This window comes from Nerophis lumbriciformis, linkage group LG28 (assembly GCF_033978685.3).
Source record: "Nerophis lumbriciformis linkage group LG28, RoL_Nlum_v2.1, whole genome shotgun sequence".
Classification (NCBI taxonomy): domain Eukaryota; kingdom Metazoa; phylum Chordata; class Actinopteri; order Syngnathiformes; family Syngnathidae; genus Nerophis; species Nerophis lumbriciformis.
The window spans coordinates 7020493-7041592 of record NC_084575.2 but is presented as its reverse complement, the minus strand read 5'-3'; the positions used below and the strand labels follow the sequence as shown (position 1 = coordinate 7041592).

The 21100-nt window shown below is 42.1% G+C and overlaps 1 protein-coding gene and 8 non-coding genes across 9 annotated transcripts; 5 read left to right on the top strand and 4 right to left on the bottom strand.

The window, feature by feature from the left end:
* The first annotated feature begins 355 nt into the window (after positions 1–355).
* LOC133570699 (uncharacterized) lies at positions 356–1678 on the top strand. Its single transcript, XM_072916568.1, has one exon. The coding sequence runs from the start codon at positions 356–358 to the stop codon at positions 1676–1678; it is 1323 nt and encodes a 440-aa protein (XP_072772669.1).
* A 5223-nt stretch (positions 1679–6901) lies between these two features.
* On the bottom strand, positions 6902–6972 carry trnag-gcc (transfer RNA glycine (anticodon GCC)). Its single transcript has one exon. It is a non-coding gene; the product is annotated as a tRNA-Gly (tRNA).
* A 241-nt stretch (positions 6973–7213) lies between these two features.
* Positions 7214–7286, top strand: trnav-cac (transfer RNA valine (anticodon CAC)). The gene has a single exon. It is a non-coding gene; the product is annotated as a tRNA-Val (tRNA).
* Positions 7287–9752: 2466 nt separating this feature from the next.
* On the top strand, positions 9753–9825 carry trnav-cac (transfer RNA valine (anticodon CAC)). Its single transcript has one exon. It is a non-coding gene; the product is annotated as a tRNA-Val (tRNA).
* A 2166-nt stretch (positions 9826–11991) lies between these two features.
* On the bottom strand, positions 11992–12065 carry trnan-guu (transfer RNA asparagine (anticodon GUU)). The gene has a single exon. It is a non-coding gene; the product is annotated as a tRNA-Asn (tRNA).
* Positions 12066–12600: 535 nt separating this feature from the next.
* Positions 12601–12673, top strand: trnav-cac (transfer RNA valine (anticodon CAC)). The gene has a single exon. It is a non-coding gene; the product is annotated as a tRNA-Val (tRNA).
* Positions 12674–14539: 1866 nt separating this feature from the next.
* Positions 14540–14610, bottom strand: trnag-gcc (transfer RNA glycine (anticodon GCC)). Its single transcript has one exon. It is a non-coding gene; the product is annotated as a tRNA-Gly (tRNA).
* Positions 14611–14851: 241 nt separating this feature from the next.
* Positions 14852–14924, top strand: trnav-cac (transfer RNA valine (anticodon CAC)). The gene has a single exon. It is a non-coding gene; the product is annotated as a tRNA-Val (tRNA).
* A 1416-nt stretch (positions 14925–16340) lies between these two features.
* trnag-gcc (transfer RNA glycine (anticodon GCC)) lies at positions 16341–16411 on the bottom strand. Its single transcript has one exon. It is a non-coding gene; the product is annotated as a tRNA-Gly (tRNA).
* Between the last annotated feature and the right edge of the window lie 4689 nt (positions 16412–21100).

Below are 21100 nucleotides of genomic sequence, written 5' to 3'. Positions count from 1 at the left end.
TTTGGAGAGTAAAAATGACTCTAAAGGTGATACGAGACATCACACTAACAACAAACACTTTGACTGCTCTGAATGTGGGAAATCATTTAGAAAGAAGAGTCATTTTACAGAACACATGAGAACACATACTGGAGAGAAACCTTTTGCTTGCTCAGCTTGTGCTAAAAGATTCAACACTAAGAAGGAAATGATATTATACATGAGAACACACACAGGTGAGCAATCTTTTGCTTGCTCTGTTTGTAAGAAGAGTTTCTCCAGAAAGGAACACATGACCACACACATGAGAACACACACTGGAGAGAAACCTTTTACTTGCTCTGTTTGTAAGAAGAGTTTCTCCAGAAAGGGTGACATGACCACACACATGAGAACACACACTGGAGAGAAACCTTATGCTTGCTCAGCTTGTGCTAAAAGATTCAACACTAAGAAAGTCATGATCATACACATGAGAACACACACAGGTGAGAAACCTTTTACTTGCTCTGTTTGTAAGAAGAGTTTCTCCAGAAAGGGTGACATGACCACACACATGAGAACACACACTGGAGAGAAACCTTTTGCTTGCTCAGCTTGTGCTGAAAGTTTCAACACTAAGAAGGAACTTATATTACATGTGAGAACACACACAGGTGGTAAACCTTTTACTTGCGCCGTTTGTAAGAAGAGTTTCTCTAGAAAGGAACACATGACCAGACACATGAGAACACACACTGGAGAGAGACCTTTTGTTTGCTCAGCTTGTGCTAAAAGATTCAACACTAAGAAGGAAATGATATTACACATGAGGACACACACAGGTGAGAAACCCTTTGCTTGCTCTGTTTGTAAGAAGATTTTCTCCAGAAAGGAACACATGACCACACACATGAGAACACACACTGGAGAGAAACCTTTTACTTGCTCTGTTTGTAAGAAGAGTTTCTCCAGAAAGGGTGACATGACCATACACATGAGAACACACACTGGAGAGAAACCTTTTGCTTGCTCAGCTTGTGCTAAAAGATTCAACACTAAAAAGAAAAGTATATTACACATGAGAACACACACTGGAGAGAAACCTTTTGCTTGCTCAGCTTGCGCTAAAAGATTCAACACTAAGATTGAAATGATGTTACACATGAGAACACACACAGGTGAGAAACCTTTTACTTGCTCTGTTTGTAAGAAGAGTTTCTCCAGAAAAGAACACATGACCACACACATGAGAACACACACTGGAGAGAAACCTTATACTTGCTCTGTTTGTAAGAAGAGTTTCTCCAGAAAGGGTGACATGACCATACACATGAGAACACACACTGGAGAGAAACCTTTTGCTTGCTCAGCTTGTGCTAAAAGATTCAACACTAAGAAGAAAATTATATTACACATGAGAACACACTCAGGTGAGAAACCTTTTACTTGCTCTGTTTGTAAGAAGAGTTTCTCCAGAAAGGAACACATGACTACACACATGAGAACACACACTGGAGAGAAACCTTTTACTTGCTCTGTTTGTAAGAAGAGTTTCTCCAGAAAGGGTGACATGACCATACACATGAGAACACACACTGGAGAGAAACCTTTTGCTTGCTCAGCTTGTGCTAAAAGATTCAACACTAAGAAGAAAATTATATTACACATGAGAACACACACTGAAAAGAAACCTTTTGCTTGCTCAGTGTTAGAATAATTATGTATATATTATCACACTAACTTTAGTATGCTTAAAGTCTGTTGCTTTAGTTATTAGTTATTGTGCTCAAGTTAGACTTTTCTATTTGTGCAAGGACAAAAACTTCTTGTCTGAGGGGTGGCCTCAGCCACAGATGTTATCTTTGTTTTAGCCCGCTAACAGCCAAGGACTTCAAGGACCTCAACGAAGATAAGACGACAACACGCAGACGAAGCAGAGACTTTAAGGACCTCAATGAAGATAAGTTGACAACATGCAGACAAAGCGGAGACAAGGCGAAATCACAAGGCCCCCACCACATTCTGTCACGTATTGTGCGTCCTGGACCTGCTTTGCATAAAATATGTGACCACTCTTTTTAGAGGCGGCCTCAGTGATGTTGACTGTGGAACTCTTGAATAAATAGAGGGACGCGGGAGCTGAACTTTAGAGCGTAGGGCAAGACTGTGACTAAGTGTGCAGCTCCATGTGTTCTCCTCATGAGCTAAATTGAACTCTGTCTCTTCTTTATTCCTTGCTTCTTGTCTGATGAATATATGTCATAAGTGTTTGAACCTGACACTCAGCTTGTGCTAAAAGATTCAACACTAAAAAGGAACTTTTATTACACATGAGAACACACATTGGGGAGAAACCTTTTACTTGCTATGTTTGTAAGAAGAGTTTCTCCAGAAAGCAAATCATGACCAGACACATGAGAACACACACTGGAGAGAAACCTTTTGCTTGCTCTGTTTGTAAGATGAGTTTCTCCAGAAAGCGTGACATGACCACACACATGAGAACACACACTGGAGAGAAACCGTTTAGTTGCACTGTGTGTGATAAGATGTTCAGGTTTAAGTATCAGGCCAGTAGACACAAGTGTGTAACAGTCATGGAAGCTGCAGGGATTTAAAAACACTTAAAGGGGAACATTATCACAATTTCAGAAGGGTTAAAACCATTAAAAATCAGTTCCCAGTGGCTAATTTTATTTTTCGAAGTTTTTTTCAAAATTCTACCCAGCACGCAATATCCCTAAAAAAGCTTCAATGTGCCTGATTTTAACCATCGTTATATACACCCGTCCATTTTCCTGTGACGTCACATAGTGATGCCAATACAAACAAACATGGCGGATAGAACAGCAAGCTATAGCGACATTAGCTCGGATTCAGACTCGGATTTCAGCGGCTTAAGCGATTCAACAGATTACACATGTATTGAAACGGATGGTTGTAGTGTGGAGGCAGGTAGCGAAAACCAAATTGAAGAAGAAACTGAAGCTATTGAGCCATATCGGTTTGAACCGTATGCAAGCGAAACCGAGGAAAACGACACGACAGCCAGCGACACGGGAGAAAGCGAGGACGAATTCGGCGATGGCCTTCTAACCAACGATTGGTATGTGTTTGTTTGGCATTAAAGGAAACTAACAACTATGAACTAGGTTTACAGCATATGAAATACATTTGGCAACAACATGCACTTTGAGAGTGCAGACAGCCCATTTCAGGCGCGCTAAGAACATATATTTTTCCACGATTTCAGCATTTAGGTTAACCATACCTAAATAGACACAAAATACTGCATTACACAAGACTACCCGAATGTACTCGAATGATTGAAAAAAATAAATATTGTTAAGCAAAATTATTGGCAAACACAGTTTATGTATAATAATTTACGTAAAACCGCGAGTAATGAATAAAGTTTTCATCAATTAATATATTCTGTAGACATACCCTCATCCGCTCTCTTTTCCTGAAAGCTGATCTGTCCAGTTTTGGAGTTGATGTCAGCAGGCCAGGGAAGCTAGGGTCAATATTCTTCTCTTGATCATCTTCGGTGGCATAAGGGACGGTGTGAGCCAAGACATCCAGGGGGTTTAGCTCGCTCGTCTGCGGGAACAAACTGCCGCCATTGCTTGCCGTGCTACCGAGGTTCTTTGTCCCTGAATTGCTCACACACTCCGGCAGATTCAATGGGGGTCTGGCGGCAGATTTCTTTGACTTTATGGTTGGAAATGCATCTGCTTTGAGTGTCGCAGGATATCCACACATTCTTGCCATCTCTGTCGGAGCATAGCTTTCGTCGGTAAAGTGTGCGGAACAAACGACTGACCATTTCGTCGGCTTTCCCCACACCCTCGTATTTTGAACAAATTTCGTCCAATTTCTTGCCACTTTGGCATCTTTGGGCCACTGGTGCAACTTGAATCCGTCCCTGTTCGTGTTGTTACACCCTCCGACAACACACCGATGAAAGTGAGAAAATGGCGGAGTGCTTCCTGATGTGACGTCACCTTGTGACGTCATCGCTCCGAGAGTGAATAATAGAAAGGCGTTTAATTCGCCAAAATTCACCCATTTAGAGTTCGGAAATCGGTTTAAAAAAATATATGGTCTTTTTTCTGCAACATCAAGGTATATATTGACGCTTACATAGGTCTGGTGATAATGTTCCCCTTTAAATTAGTGGTAAAAGTGTAATATAATAACACAGTTTCAGAATGATTTCCCTGTTAAAATCTCACAATTCATGAGATTTTTATCATAAATGGCGTTTTTCGGGGCTTGTTGGTCTAGTGGTATGATTCTTGCTTAGGGTGCGAAAGGTCCCAGGTTCAATTCCTGGACAAGCCCTTAACAGTGATTTAAAACTCTTAGCTCAAATTTCCAAACTGCACACACTCAAGGGATCAATGAAAATTATAAAATCAAATACAGTGGTAGTTCAATTTACAAGCTCTAATTGTTTTAGGACAGAGCTTGTAACCCTTATTTATTTTTTGCAGGAAAATAGCCATACCTTTAATTTAGTGGTAAAAGTGCAATATACTAACCCAGTTTCAGAATGATTTCCCTGTTAAAATCTCACAATTCATGAGATTTGTATCTAAAATGATATTTTTGGGGGCTTGTTGGTCTAGTGGTATGATTCTCGCTTAGGGTGAGAGAGTACTCCGGTTCAACTCCCAGACAAGCCCCTAACAGTGATCTTGAAGTCTTAGATAAATTTTCCTAACTGCACACAATGAAGGGATCAATGAAAATGTATTAAATCAAATACAGTGGTAGCTCAATTTACAAGCTCTAATTGTTTTAGAACAGAGCTTGTAACCTTTAGTTCTTTTTGCAGGAAAATAGCCATACCTTTAAATTAGTGGTAAAAGTGTAATATACTAACCCAGTTTCAGAATGATTTCCCTGTTAAAATCTTACAATTCATGAGATTTTTAGCTAAAATTATATTTTTTGGGGCTTGTTGGTCTAGTGGTATGATTCTCGCTTAGGGTGCGATAGGTCCCAGGTTCAATTCCTGGACAAGCCCTTAACAGTGCTTTTGAACCCTCAGCTCAATTTTATAAACTGCACACACTCAAGGGATTGATTGATTGATTGAGACTTTTATCAGTAGGTTGCACAGTGAATTACATATTCCGTACAATTGACCACTAAATGGTAACACCCCAATAAGTTTTTCAACTTGTTTAAGTCAGGGTCCACTTCATATATATACTATCGTCATAATACAGCCATCACACAAGAGAATCACATTAAATGATAAATGATAAATGGGTTGTACTTGTATAGCGCTTTTCTACCTTCAAGGTACTCAAAGCGCTTTGACACTACTTCCACATTTACCCATTCACACACACATTCACACACTGATGGAGGGAGCTGCCATGCAAGGCACTAACCAGCACCCATCAGGAGCAAGGGTGAAGTGTCTTGCTCAGGACACAACGGACATGACGAGGTTGGTACTAGGTGGGGATTGAACCAGGGACACTCGGGTCGCGCACGGCCATTCTGAATTGAATTATTTACAATCTGGGATCTGGAGGGGGGTGGGTTTGGTTGTTATCATCAGTCATCAACAATTGAGAACAGAGAAATGGATATTGAAACAGTGTAGGTCTGACTTGGTAGGATATGGACAGCAAGTAGTGGGCAGAGAGAGAGAGAGAGAGAGAAAGAGAGAGAGAGAGAGAGAGAGAGAAAGAGAGAGAGAGAGAGAGAGAGAGAAAGAGAGAGAGAGAGAAAGAGAAAGAGAGACCCAGGAGAGCTATCCAGACAAACTATTGATTTGGAACCTATCTGAAGTAGTGTTTCTTTCTGAGTCCTGGTTTAATCCACATTTAAAATGGCATTTTTTTGAAGAAAACATTGCAGTAAACATCAAACTCTGTGGATCCATTGGGATTTTATTCAAAACGAATAGAATTTGGCTTGCATTGATTATCAGTAATTTAAATTAGTTTAAACAAGCATGGCTTGAAAGTTATGTTGCAAACGTTTTAACTAGAAACTTTTTTGCAAATTTAGAGAAGGACATGGGCTGTACAAGAAAACCCTCAAACCCTCGTGCTCGCGTCAAGATTTCATCCCTGGGTTGGCTTGAACCACCATCCTCTCAGTTAACAGCCGAACGCGCTGACCGATTGTCATTGTCTTTGGATGGGCGTAACTAGAAGTACACTGATTCAGCCTTCGGTGAGTCCAATATGCCCTTTGGGTGGAATGCCTGCGTCTTGCGGTTTTCACAAACATTGCTTTTGTCCCTTATGAATATTAGTTAAAATGTAATAAAAGCAACAGAATTTATTGGCCGGGAATCGGACCCGGGTCTCCCGCGTGGCAGGCGAGAAATCTACCACTGAACCACCAATGCCTGTGGAGTAAAAGAGGTTTCTGAACTCGGTTAAGAGGAAGAACGTTTGAAATGCGGGCTGCGACGGACCAAACATTCTACACTGAATTAATGATAGCCAATATGAGGCGATAGCATTGATTATCAGTAATTTACATTAGTTTAAACAAGAATGGCTTGAAAGTTATGTTGCAAACGTGGCACACGTTTAAACTAGAAACTTTTTTGGAAATTTAGAGAAGGACATGGGCTGTACATGTGTACTGTGCTCGAGTCAAGATTTCGTACCTGGGTGGGCTTGAACCACCATCCTCTCAGTTAACAGCCGAACGCGCTGACCGATTGCGCCACAGAGACTTACTGGTTTACATGATTAATTACTCCCCCAAAAATTATAAAATCTCATGCTACGATGTCCCGATGTCATTGTCTTTGGATTAGCGTAACGAGAAGTACACTGCTTCAGAATTCGGTGAGTCCAATATGCCTTTTGGGTGGAATGCCTGCGTCTTGCGGTTGTCACAAACAATGCTTTTGTCCCTTATGAATATTAGTTAAAATGTAATCAAAGCAACAGAATGCATTGGCCGGGAATCGGACCCGGGTCTCCCGCGTGGCAGGCGAGAATTCTACCACTGAACCACCAATGCCTGTGGAGTAAAAGAGTTTTCTAAACTCGGTTAAGAGGAAGAACGTTTGAAATGCGGGCCGCGACAGACAAAACATGCTACAAAGTAGTTTTCATTCTACGTGCACAAGGGATTTAACAACATCCACAAAAAGTAAGAAATGCAATGCAGCTAATAACAGCAATAAGACTAGCTAGCACCATGTTTTCCATTGGCCGAAAATCAACTTGTAAGTCTTGATAAAGGTCTGCAACTTGCAGCAGTTTCCATGGTGTAGTGGTTATCACATTCGCCTCACACGCGAAAGGTCCCCTGTTCGAAACAGGGTGGAAACAAGGTCTTTTTACTTTCCTTCTTACTTCTTTGAATAAGCAAGGAAATAAATGATAGCAAGGTCCTGTGTTTCATCATAAAGTAGTTTGCAACATAGCTGACCACCTCATGTACAGCCGAGCACACACGACACCAAATTTAGAGGGTTCTCATATAGGCAGACCTCAGGCTTCAACATCATGAATGCTGGGTTCCATGAAAATGTCACGCACAAACCTGTGAAATTTCTCATTCATTCAAGTCACTGTATTCTCAGGGCTTTCAATGGATTGCAACTGTACTGTTTAGATTGACTTATAAGATGTTTAACCTCTCTTTTAGCAGGAATCATAGGTGTAATTCCCAAAGAGTTAGAGAAGACAGCTGCAGTCTGAATGAGTGTTGGCCTTGCTTTCAAATTAAGAACCAGTCATATAGACAACTGAAACCTAAATAAATGGGTTGATAAATGGGTTGTACTTGTATAGCGCTTTTCTACCTTCAAGGTACTCAAAGCGCTTTGACACTACTTCCACATTTACCCATTCACACACACATTCACACACTGATGGAGAGAGCTGCCATGCAAGGCGCTAACCAGCACCCATCAAGAGCAAGGGTGAAGTGTCTTGCTCAGGACACAACGGACATGACGAGGTTGGTACTAGGTGGGGATTGAACCAGGGAAATCATAGCAGAGGATGGTTTCGATCCATCGACCTCTAGGTTATGGGCCCAGCACTCTTCTGCTGCGCCACTCTGCTGTCTTAAACTACAAGATGCTTACTCTGGTGAAAATCCAGACAAACTATTTGTAACAAAGTGATTTGGAACCCATCTGAAGTAGTGTTTCTTTCTGAGTCCTGATTTAATCCACACTTAAAATGGCATTTTTTTAAGAAAACATTGCAGTAAACATCAAACTCTGTGAATCCATTGGGATTTTATTCAAAACGAATAGAATTTGGCTTGCATTCATGTGGTCTGAAAACAAACTGAGAAAGTGTTACAGAAAAATCATCAAGACACTGACGGGATTTGAGCCCAACATCTCCTATTTAACAAACAGGCACCTTGACTGACAGCTACAGTGCCTGGAACAGCATGGGATTTCAACACGATGTCTATAACCCTACACTGAATTAATGATAGCCAATTTGAGGCGATAGCATTGATTATCAGTAATTTACATTAGTTTAAACAAGCATGGCTTGAAAGTTATGTTGCAAACATTTTAACTAGAAACTTTTTTGCAAAGTCAGAGAAGGACATGGACTGTACAAGAAAACCCTCAAACCCTCGTGCTCGCGTCAAGATTTCGTCCCTGAGTGGGCTTGAACCACCATCCTCTCAGTTAACAGCCGAACGCGCTGCCCGATTGGATTGTCATTGGATTAGCGTAACTAGAAGTACACTGATTCAGCCTTCGGTGAGTCCAATATGCCTTTTGGGTGAAATGCCTGCGTCTTGCGGTTGTCACAAACATTGCTTTTGTCCCTTATGAATATTAGTTAAAATGTAATAAAAGCAACAGAATGCATTGGCCTGGAATCGGACCCGGGTCTCCCACGTGGCAGGCGAGAATTCTACCACTGAACCACCAATGCCTGTGGAGTAAAAGAGATTTATGAACTCGGTTAAGAGGAAGAACGTTTGAAATGCGGGCTGCGACGGACCAAACATGCTACACTGAATTAATGATAGCCAATTTGAGGCGATAGCATTGATAATCAGTAATTTACATTAGTTTAAACAAGAATGGCTTGAAAGTTATGTTGCAAACGTGGCACACGTTTTAACTAGAAACTTTTTTGCAAATTTAGAGAAGGACATGGGCTGTACAAGGAAACCCTCAAAAACCTGTGCTCGAGTCAAGATTACGTCCATTGGGTGGGCTTGAACCACCATCCTCTCAGTTAACAGCCGAACGCGCTGACCGATTGCGCCACAGAGACTTACTGGTTTACATGATTAATTACTCCCCAAAAAATTATAAAATCTCATGTTACGATGTCCCGATGTCATTGTCTTTGGATTAGCGTAACTAGAAGTACACTGTTTCAGACTTCAGGGAGTCCAATATGCCTTTTGGGTGGAATGCCTGCGTCTTGCGGTTGTCACAAACATTGCTTTTGTCCCTTATGAATATTAGTTAACATGTATTAAAAGCAACAGATTGCATTGGCCGGGAATCGGACCCGGGTCTCCCGCGTGGCAGGCGAGAAATCTACCACTGAACCACCAATGCCTGTGGAGTAAAAGAGGTTTCTGAACCCGGTTAAGAGGAAGAACGTTTGAAATGCGGGCTGCGACAGACAAAACATGCTACAAAGTAGAACACATTCTACGTGCACAAGGGATTTAACAACATCCACAAAAGGCAAGAAATGCAATGCAGCTAATAACAGCAATAAGACTAGCAAGCACCATGTTTTCTATTGGCCGAAAATCAACTTGTAAGTCTTGATAAAGGTCTGCAACTTGCAGCAGTTTCCATGGTGTAGTGGTTATCACATTCGCCTCACACACGAATGGTCCCCTGTTCGAAACAGGGTGGAAACAAGGTCTTTTTACTTTCCTTCTTACCTCTATAAATAAGCAAGGAAATAAATGAAAGCAAGGTCCTGTGTTTCATCATAAAGTAGTTTGCAACATACCTGACCACCTCATGTACAGCCGAGCACACACAACACCAAATTTAGAGGGTTCTCATATAGGCAGACCTCAGGCTTCAACATCATGAATGCTGGGTTCCATGAAAATGTCACGCACAAACCTGTGAAATTTCTCATTCATTCAAGTCACTGTATTCTCAGGGCTTTCAATGGATTGCAACTGTACTGTTTAGATTGACTTATAAGATGTTTAACCTCTCTTTTAGCAGGAATCATAGGTGTAATTCCCAAAGAGTTAGAGAAGACAGCTGCAGTCTGAATGAGTGTTGGCCTTGCTTTCAAATTAAGAACCAGTCAAATAGACAACTGAAACCTAAATCATAGGAGAGGATGGTTTCGATCCATCGACCTCTGGGTTATGGGCCCAGCACGCTTCCGCTGCGCCATTCTGCTGCATTAAACTACAAGATGCTTACTCTGGTGAATATCCTGACAAACTACTTGAAACAAAGTGATTTGGAACCCATCTGAAGTAGTGTTTCTTTCTGAGTCCTGGTTCAATCCACATTTAAAATGGCATTTTTTTGAAGAAAACATTGCAGTAAACATCAAACTCTGTGGATCCATTGGGATTTTATTCAAAATGAATAGAATTTGGCTTGCATTCATGTGGTTTGAAAACAAACTGAGAAAGTGTTACAGAAAAAACTTCAAGACACTGACGGGATGTGAGCCCAACATCACCTATTTAACACAGGCACCTTGACTGACAGCTACAGTGCCTGGAACAGCATGGGATTTCAACACGATGTCTATAACCCTACACTGAATTAATGATAGCCAATTTGAGGCGATAGCATTGATTATCAGTAATTTACATTAGTTTAAACAAGCATGGCTTGAAAGTTATGTTGCAAACGTTTTAACTAGAAACTTTTTTGCAAATTTAGAGAAGGACATGGGCTGTACAAGAAAACCCTCAAACCCTCGTGCTCGCGTCAAGATTTCGTCCCTGGGTGGGCTTGAACCACCATCCTCTCAGTTAACAGCCGAACGCGCTGACCGATTGTCATTGTCTTTGGATGGGCGTAAGTAGAAGTATACTGATTCAGCCTTCGGTGAATCCAATATGCCCATTGGGTGGAATGCCTGCGTCTTGCGGTTTTCACAAACATTGCTTTTGTCCCTTATGAATATTAGTTAAAATGTAATAAAAGCAACAGAATTTATTGGCCGGGAATCGGACCCGGGTCTCCCGCGTGAATTCTACCATTGAACCACCAATGCCTGTGGAATAAAAGAGATTTATGAACTCGGTTCAGAGGAAGAACGTTTGAAATGCGGGCTGCGACGGACCAAACATGCTACACTGAATTAATGATAGCCAATATGAGGCGATAGCATTGATTATCAGTAATTTACATTAGTTTAAACAAGAATGGCTTGAAAGTTATGTTGCAAACGTGGCACACGTTTTAACTTGAAACTTTTTTGCAAATTTAGAGAAGGACATGGGCTGTACAAGAAAACCCTCAAACCCTCGTGCTCGCGTCAAGATTTCGTCCCTGGGTGGGCTTGAACCACCATCCTCTCAGTTAACAGCCGAACGCGCTGACCGATTGTCATTGTCTTTGGATGGGCGTAACTAGAAGTATACTGATTCAGCCTTCGGTGAGTCCAATATGCCCTTTGGGTGGAATGCCTGCGTCTTGCGGTTTTCACAAACATTGCTTTTGTCCCTTATGAATATTAGTTAAAATGTAATAAAAGCAAAAGAATGCATTGGCCGGGAATCGGACCCGGGTCTCCCGCGTGAATTCTACCATTGAACCACCAATGCCTGTGGAGTAAAAGAGATTTATGAACTCGGTTAAGAGGAAGAATGTTTGAAATGCGGGCTGCGACGTACCAAACATGCTACACTGAATTAATGATAGCCAATATGAGGCGATAGCATTGATTATCAGTAATTTACATTAGTTTAAACAAGAATGGCTTGAAAGTTATGTTGCAAACGTGGCGCACGTTTTAACTAGAAACTTTTTTGAAAATTTAGAGAAGGACGTGGGCTCTACAAGAAAACCCTCAAACCTCCGTGCTCGAGTCAAGATTTCGTCCCTGGGTGGGCTTGAACCACCATCCTCTCAGTTAACAGCCGAACGCGCTGACCGATTGCGCCACAGAGACTTACTGGTTTACATGATTAATTACTCCCCAAAAAATTATGAAATCTCATGTTACGATGTCCCGATGTCATTGTCTTTGGATGGGCGTAACTAGAAGTACACTGCTTCAGGCTTCGGCGAGTCCAATATGCCTTTTGGGTGGAATGCCTGCGTCTTGCGGTTGTCACAAACATTGCTTTTGTCCCTTATGAATATTACTTAACATGTAATAAAAGCAACAGATTGCATTGGCCGGGAATCGGACCGGGGTCTCCCGCGTGGCAAAAAAGAAATCTACCACTGAACCACCAATGCCTGTGGAGTAAAAAAAGTTTTCTAAACTCGGTTAAGAGGAAGAACGTTTGAAATGCGGGCTGCGACAGACAAAACATGCAACAAAGTAGAACACATTCTACGTGCACAAGGGATTTAACAACATCCACAAAAGGCAAGAAATGCAATGCAGCTAATAACAGCAATAAGACTAGCTAGCACCATGTTTTCCATTGGCCCAAAATCAACTTGTAAGTCTTGATAAAGGTCTGCATCTTGCAGCAGTTTCCATGGTGTAGTGGTTATCACATTCGCCTCACACGCGAAAGGTCCCCTGTTCGAAACAGGGTGGAAACAAGGTCTTTTTACTTTCCTTCTTACCTCTATAAATAAGCAAGGAAATAAATGATAGCAAGGTCCTGTGTTTCATCATAGAGTAGTTTGCAACATAGCTGACCACCTCATGTACAGCCGAGCACACACAACACCAAATTTAGAGGGTTCTCATATAGGCAGACCTCAGGCTTCAACATCATGAATGCTGGGTTCCATGAAAATGTCACGCACAAACCTGTGAAATTTCTCATTCATTCAAGTCACTGTATTCTCAGGGCTTTCAATGGATTGCAACTGTACTGTTTAGATTGACTTATAAGATGTTTAACCTCTCTTTTAGCAGGAATCATAGGTGTAATTCCCAAAGAGTTAGAGAAGACAGCTGCAGTCTGAATGAGTGTTGGCCTTGCTTTCAAATTAAGAACCAGTCAAATAGTCACCTGAAACCTAAATCATAGCAGAGGATGGTTTCGATCCATCGACCTCTGGGTTATGGGCCCAGCACGCTTCCGCTGCGCCACTCTGCTGTCTTAAACTACAAAGTGATTTGGAACCCATCTGAAGTAGTGTTTCTTTCTGAGTCCTGCTTCAATCCACATTTAAAATGGCATTTTTTTGAAGAAAACATTGCAGTAAACATCAAACTCTGTGGATCCATTGGGATTTTATTCAAAACGAATAGAATTTGGCTTGCATTCATGTGGTTTGAAAACAAACTGAGAAAGTGTTACAGAAAAAACATCAAGACACTGACGGGATTTGAGCCCAACATCTCCTATGTAACAAACAGGCACCTTGACTGACAGCTACAGCGCCTGGAACAGCATGGGATTTCAACACGATGTCTATAACCCTACACTGAATTAATGATAGCCAATTTGAGGCGATAGCATTGATTATCAGTAATTTACTTTAGTTTAAACAAGCATGGCTTGAAAGTTATGTTGCAAACGTTTTAACTAGAAGCTTTTTTGCAAATTTAGAGAAGGACATGGGCTGTACAAGAAAACCCTCAAACCCTCGTGCTCGCGTCAAGATTTCGTCCCTGGGTGGGCTTGAATCACCATTCTCTCAGTTAACAGAAACGCACTGACCGATTGTCATTGTCATTGGATGGGCGTAACTAGTAGAACACAGATTCAGCCTTTGGTGAGTCCAATATGCCTTTTGGGTGGAATGCCTGCGTCTTGCGGTTGTCACAAACATTGCTTTTGTACCTTATGAATATTAGTTAAAATGCAATAGAACAAATAGAATGCATTTGCCGGGAATCTGACCCGGGTCTCCCGCGTGGTAGGCGAGAACTCTACCACTGAACCACCAATGCCTGTGGAGTAAAAGAGGTTTCTGAACTCGGTTAAGAGGAAGAACGTTTGAAATGCGGGCTGCGACGGACCAAACATGCTACACTGAATTAATGATAGCCAATATGAGGCGATAGCATTGATTATCAGTAATTTACATTAATTTAAACAAGAATGGCTTGAAAGTTATGTTGCAAACGTTTTAACTAGAAACTTTTTTGCAAATTTAGAGAAGGACATGGGCTGTACAAGAAAACCCTCAAACGCCTGTGCTCGAGTCAAGATTTCGTACCTGGGTGGGCTTGAACTTTCATCCTCTCAGTTAACAGCCGAACGCGCTGACCGATTGCGCCACAGAGACTTACTGGTTTACATGATTAATTACTCCCCAAAAAATTATAAAATCTTATGTTACGATGTCCCGATGTCATTGTCTTTGGATTAGCGTAACTAGAAGTACACTGCTTCAGCCTTCGGCGAGTCCAATATGCCTTTTGGGTGGAATGCCTGCGTCTTGAGGTTGTCGCAAACATTGCTTTTCTCCCTTATGAATATTAGTTAAAATGTAATAAAAGCATCAGTATGCATTGGCCGGGAATCGGACCCGGGTCTCCCGCGTGGCAGGCGAGAATTCTACCACTGAACCACCAATGCCTGTGGTGTAAAAGAGTTTTCTAAACTCGGTTAAGAGGAAGAACGTTTGAAATGCGGGCTGCGACAGACAAAACATGCTACAATGTAGAACACATTCTACGTGCACAAGGGATTTACCAACATCCACAAAAGGTAAGAAATGCAATGCAGCTAATAACAGCAATACGACTAGCGAGCACCATGTTTTCCATTGGCCCAAAATCAACTTGTAAGTCTTGATAAAGGTCTGCAACTTGCAGCAGTTTCCATGGTGTAGTGGTTATCACATTCGCCTCACACGTGAAAGGTCCCCTGTTCGAAACAGGGTGGAAACAAGGTCTTTTTACTTTCCTTCTTACCTCTATAAATAAGCAAGTAAATAAATGCTAGCAAGGTCCTGTGTTTCATCATAAAGTAGTTTGCAACATAGCTGACCACCTCATGTACAGCCGAGCACACACGACACCAAATTTAGAGGGTTCTCATATAGGCAGACCTCAGGCTTCAACATCATGATCAATCAATCAATCAATCAATCTTTATTTATACAGCCCTAAATCACAAGTGTCTCAAAGGGCTGCACAAGCCACAACGACATCCTCGGTACAAAGCCCACATAAGGGCAAGGAAAAACTCACCCCAGTGGGACGTCGATGTGAATGACTATGAGAAACCTTGGAGAGGACCGCATATGTGGGTAACCCCCCCCCCGTCTAGGGGAGACCGAAAGCAATGGATGTCGAGTGGGTCTGACATAATATTGTGAGAGTCCAGTCCATAGTGGATCCAACATAATAGTAAGAGTCCAGTCCATAGTGGGGCCAAACTTGAAGAAGACAGCTGCAGTCTGAATGAGTGTTGGCCTTGCTTTCAAAATAAGAACCAGTCAAATGAAACCTAAATCATAGCAGAGGATGGTTTCGATCCATCGACCTCTGGGTTATGGGCCCAGCACGCTTCCTCTGCGCCACTCTGCTGTCTTAAACTAGGAGATGCTTACTCTGGTGAATATCCTGACAAACTACTTGTAACAAAGTGATTTGGAACCCATCTGAAGTAGTGTTTCTTTCTGAGTCCTGGTTCAATCCACATTTAAAATGGCATTTTTTTGAAGAAAACATTGCAGTAAACATCAAACTCTGTGGATCCAATGGAATTTTATTCAAAACGAATAGAATTTGGCTTGCATTCATGTGGTTTGAAAACAAACTGAGAAAGGGTTACAGAAAAAACTTCAAGACACTGACGGGATTTGAGCCCAACATCTCCTATTTAACAAACAGGCACCTTGACTGACAGCTGCAGTGCCTGGAACAGCATGGGATTTCAACACGATGTCTATAACCCTACACTGAATTAATGATAGCCAATTTGAGACGATAGCATTGATTATCAGTAATTTACATTAGTTTAAACAAGTATGGCTTGAAAGTTTTGTTGCAAACGTTTTTACTAGAAACTTTTTTGCAAATTTAGAGAAGGACATGGGCTGTACAAGAAAACCCTCAAACCCTCGTGCTCGCGTCAAGATTTCGTCCCTGGGTGGGCTTGAACCACCATCCTCTCAGTTAACAGCCGAACGTGCTGACCGATTGTCATTGTCTTTGGATGGGCGTAACTAGAAGTACACTGATTCAGCCTTCGGTGAGTCCAATATGTCCTTTGGGTGGAATGCCTGCGTCTTGCGGTTTTCACAAACATTGCTTTTGTCCCTTATGAATATTAGTTAAAATGCAATAAAAGCAACAGAATGCATTGGCCGGGAATCGGACCCGGGTCTCCCGCGTGGCAGGCGAGAATTCTACCACTGAACCACCAATGCCTGTGGAGTAAAAGAGATTTATGAACTCGGTTAAGAGGAAGAACGTTTGAAATGCGGGCTGCGACGGACCAAACATGCTACACTGAATTAATGATAGCCAAAATGAGGCGATAGCATTGATTATCAGTAATTTACATTAGTTTAAACAAGAATGGCTTGAAAGTTATGTTGCAAACGTGGCACACGTTTTAACTAGAAACTTTTTTGCAAATTTAGAGAAGGACATGGGCTGTACAAGAAAACCCTCAAACCCCCGTGCTCGAGTCAAGGTTTCGTCCCTGGGTGGGCTTGAATCACCATCCTCTCAGTTAACAGCCGAACGCGCTGACCGATTGTCATTGTCTTTGGATGGGCGTAACTAGAAGTACACTGATTCAGCCTTCGGTGAGTCCAATATGCCCTTTGGGTGGAATGCCTGCGTCTTGCGGTTGTCACAAACGGTGATTTGTGACAAATGGTTAGGACATTGATTTTAGTTTTTCTTCCTTTCAAGTTGAGCTTTGTCATCAAGCTTTCAGAACAAAATGTATCTGTGCCGCCTGGATCCAGGAATGCATAGGTTTTTATGACTGTGTGTCCTTTGCTGGACTTTATCTGTACAGGCAGAATTGACAGAATTCCATTTCCAGCCCCCGTTTGTCCATATGTTTGCAGAGATACTTGTTCACTGCTCACAGATAGTCCCCTTGCCTTATTTTGGTTTGGAATTATGTTGCTTGCTCTTTCCTTCTGACCAATATGAAGCAGACTTGGATGGTTTTGCTTGCATATCTTGCAGGTCAAGCGCTTGTCACAATGCCTGCTAAGATGTCCAACATGAAGACACCCAAAACAGATTCCTTTCTGTCTTATGAAAGTTATCTTTTCCCTGTGGGTCTTCTCCTCCAACTGAGGACACTGGTCAAAAGCATGATTATTAGAGCAACAAACACAGGTATTTGTGGTACGAGCAGATGCACTTTGCTTTGGAGCAGGTTTGTATCTGGTTTGCTCTTCCGCTTGAGGGGTTTCGATATTAATAGTTGTGGCAAAACTGCTACCTTGGAATTTGGGTTTACCTTGTGATTTTGTTGCTTTTACAAGTTTACTTCCTGTACTCTGTGGTGCATTCTGGATGTCTCCAAAGACTGGGTCAGAGACAATTTTCACCTGTCGCTCAATAAATGCTACAATGTCTGAGAACTGAGGTCTGCGATGGTGGTTTTCTACTATGTTGCATGCAGAGACTCTCCAGCTTTCTCGCAGCCTGTACGGCTGCTTGGAGATCACAGTTTTCATGTTAGCTGGCATATTAAGTTCCTGCATGTACTGCACGTTTTCCATAGCAGTGCAACATTCTCGAAGGTAAAGAGAGTAGGCTTGCAGAGCTCGTACGTCTTCAGACTTTACCAAAGGCCAGTTAAACACTTTCTCCATGTAAGCTGCTGTTATCTGGTGCTGGTCACCAAAGTGTTTTTCCAATAAATACTTTGCCATCTCATAGCCTCTTTCTGGGGGCATGTGTTGACAGCTACGCAGCAGTTCTGTAGGTTGACCCTTAGTGTACATTTCCAGGTAGTACAAACAGTCAATCAATCAATCAATCAATCTTTATTTATATAGCCCTAAATCACAAGTGTCTCAAAGGGCTGCACAAGCCACAACGACATCCTCGGTACAAAGCCCACATACGGGCAAGGAAAAACTCACCCCAGTGGGACGTCGATGTGAATGACTATGAGAAACCTTGGAGAGGACCGCATATGTCCCCCCCTCTAGGGGAGACCGAAAGCAATGGATGTCGAGTGGGTCTGACATAATATTGTGAGAGTCCAGTCCATAGTGGATCCAACATAATAGTAAGAGTCCAGTCCATAGTGGGGCCAGCAGGACACCATCCCGAGCGGAGACGGGTCAGCAGCGTAGAGATGTTCCCAGCCGATGCACAGGCGAGCGGTCCACCCCGGGTCCCGACTCTGGACAGCCAGCACTTCATCCATGGCCACCGGACCTGTGCCCCCCCCCCCCTCAAGGAAAAGGGGAGCAGAGGAGAAAAGAAAAGAAACGGCAGATCAACTGGTCCAACAGGGGGGCTATTTAAAGGCTAGAGTATACAAATGAGTTTTAAGATGGGACTTAAATGCTTCTACTGAGGTAGCATCTCTAATTGTTACCGGGAGGGCATTCCATAGTACTGGAGCCCGAATAGAAAACGCTCTATAGCCCGCAGACTTTTTTTGGGCTCTGGGAATCACTAATAAGCCGGAGTTCTTTGAACGCAGATTTCTTGCCGGGACATATGGTACAATACAATCGACAAGATAGGCTGGAGCTAGACCGTGTAGTATTTTATACGTAAGTAGTAAAACCTTAAAGTCACTTCTTAAGTGCACAGGAAGCCAGTGCAGGTGAGCCAGTATAGGCGTAATATGATCAAACTTTCTTGTTCTTGTCAAAAGTCTAGCAGCCGCATTTTGTACCAACTGTAATTTTTTAATGCTAGACATAGGGAGACCCGAAAATAATACGTTACAGTAGTCGAGACGAGACGTAACGAACGCATGAATAATGATCTCAGCGTCGCTAGTGGATAAAATAGAACGAATTTTAGCGATATTACGGAGATGAAAGAAGGCCGTTTTAGTAACACTCTTAATGTGTGATTCAAACGAGAGAGTTGGGTCGAAGATAATACCCAGATTCTTTACTGATTCGCCTTGTGTAATTGTTTGGTTGTCAAATGTTAAGGTGGTATTATTAAATAAATGTCGGTGTTTAGCAGGACCGATAATCAGCATTTCCGTTTTCTTGGCGTTGAGTTGCAAGAAGTTAGCGGACATCCAATGTTTAATTTCATTAAGACACGCCTCCAGCTGACTACAATCCGGCGTGTTGGTCAGCCTTAGGGGCATGTAGAGTTGGGTGTCATCAGCATAGCAATGAAAGCTAACACCGTATTTGCGTATGATGTCGCCTAGCGGCAGCATGTAAATACTAAAGAGTGCAGGGCCAAGAACCGAACCCTGAGGAACTCCGCACGTTACCTTAACATAGTCAGAGGTCACATTATTATGGGAGACGCATTGCATCCTGTCAGTAAGATAAGAGTTAAACCACGACAAGGCTAAGTCTGACATACCAATACGTGTTTTGATACGCTCTAATAAAATATTATGATCGACGGTATCGAAAGCAGCGCTAAGATCAAGAAGCAGCAACATAGATGACGCATCAGAATCCATCGTTAGCAGTAGATCATTAGTCATTTTTGCGAGGGCTGTCTCCGTAGAGTGATTTGCCCTGAAACCGGATTGAAAAGGTTCACAGAGATTGTTAGACACTAAGTGTTCATTTAGCTGCTGTGCGACAATTTTTTCGAGGATTTTCGAAATAAAGGGAAGGTGGGACACCGGTCGGTAGTTTACCATGAGGTCAGGATCAAGGTTAGGTCTTTTGAGCAGAGGATGAATAACCGCTTTCTTGAATGCTAGGGGAACAGTGCCAGAGGAAAGTGATAAGTTTATAATATTTAGCACTGATGGACCTAATAATACAAAAAGCTCCTTGATAAGTTTCCCAGGAAGTGGGTCAAGTAAACATGTTGTTTGTTTTATCCCACTTACACGCTGTAATAGTTCCTCTAATGTTATTTCATCAAAAAGAGAGAGACTATTTTGTATTGCAGTATCCGTCGTAGATACAGTTGTATCTGTGTTCATAGAACCCAGTTGTAGCTGGGATGCGTTATCTTTAATCTCCTTTCTAATGAGTTCAATTTTCTTATTAAAGAAATTCATAAAGTCATCTGCCGGGTGGGTGGAGCTATTGGGAGGAGTCCCTTGTTGGGTTAGCGATGCTACTGTACTAAACAAAAATTTAGGGTCGTTTTTGTTGAGGCGGATGAGATTTGAGTAATATTTAGCTTTAGCTAAGGTAAGCATGCGTTTATACGATAATAAACTATCACTCCATGCTTGATGGAAAACCTCAAGCTTGGTCGCGCGCCATTTGCGTTCCAACTTTCTACATGATAATTTATGAGCTCTGGTTTCCTCTGTAAACCATGGGGTGCGCCTTTTAGGGGCCCTTTTTTGTTTTAGCGGTGCTATACTATCAATGGTTTTGCGCAGGGCATTGTCAAAGTTGTTAGTGAGGTTATCAATAGAGCCGACATAATTTGGGAATGGTGCCATTACCGAAGGCAGTAGGTCAGCAAGAGTCATCGTTGTGGCGGCATTAATGTTGCGGCTGCTATAGCAGTTATTATTATTATTAGTTTGTTGACAATGAGTCAGAACTTCGAATTTTATAAGGTAATGATCGGACATTACTTTAGTTTACGGGAGTACCATAACTTTGGAGGTGGTGACACCCCTGACCAGCACTAGATCTATCGTATTGCCGTTGCGATGCGTAGGTTCATTTATTATTTGTGTAAGACCACAGCTATCAATTATAGTCTGGAGCGCCACGCACTGAGGGTCCGATGGGGTATTCATATGGATATTAAAGTCCCCCATTATGATTATATTGTCTGCGTGCGTCACTAGATCAGCAACGAACTCTGAGAATTCATTAATAAAGTCCGAGTAGGGCCCTGGGGGGCGGTAGATAACAGCCATATCGAGAGGCAGCGGTGCGACAGACCTCATAGTAAGCACCTCAAACGATTTGTATTTATTATTTAGGTTAGGGGTAAGGTTAAAGTTT

Coding starts and splice junctions, on each gene's coding strand:
- LOC133570699 (XM_072916568.1), top strand. CDS start 356: ATGACCACACACATGAGAACACACACTGGAGAGAAACCTTATGCTTGC.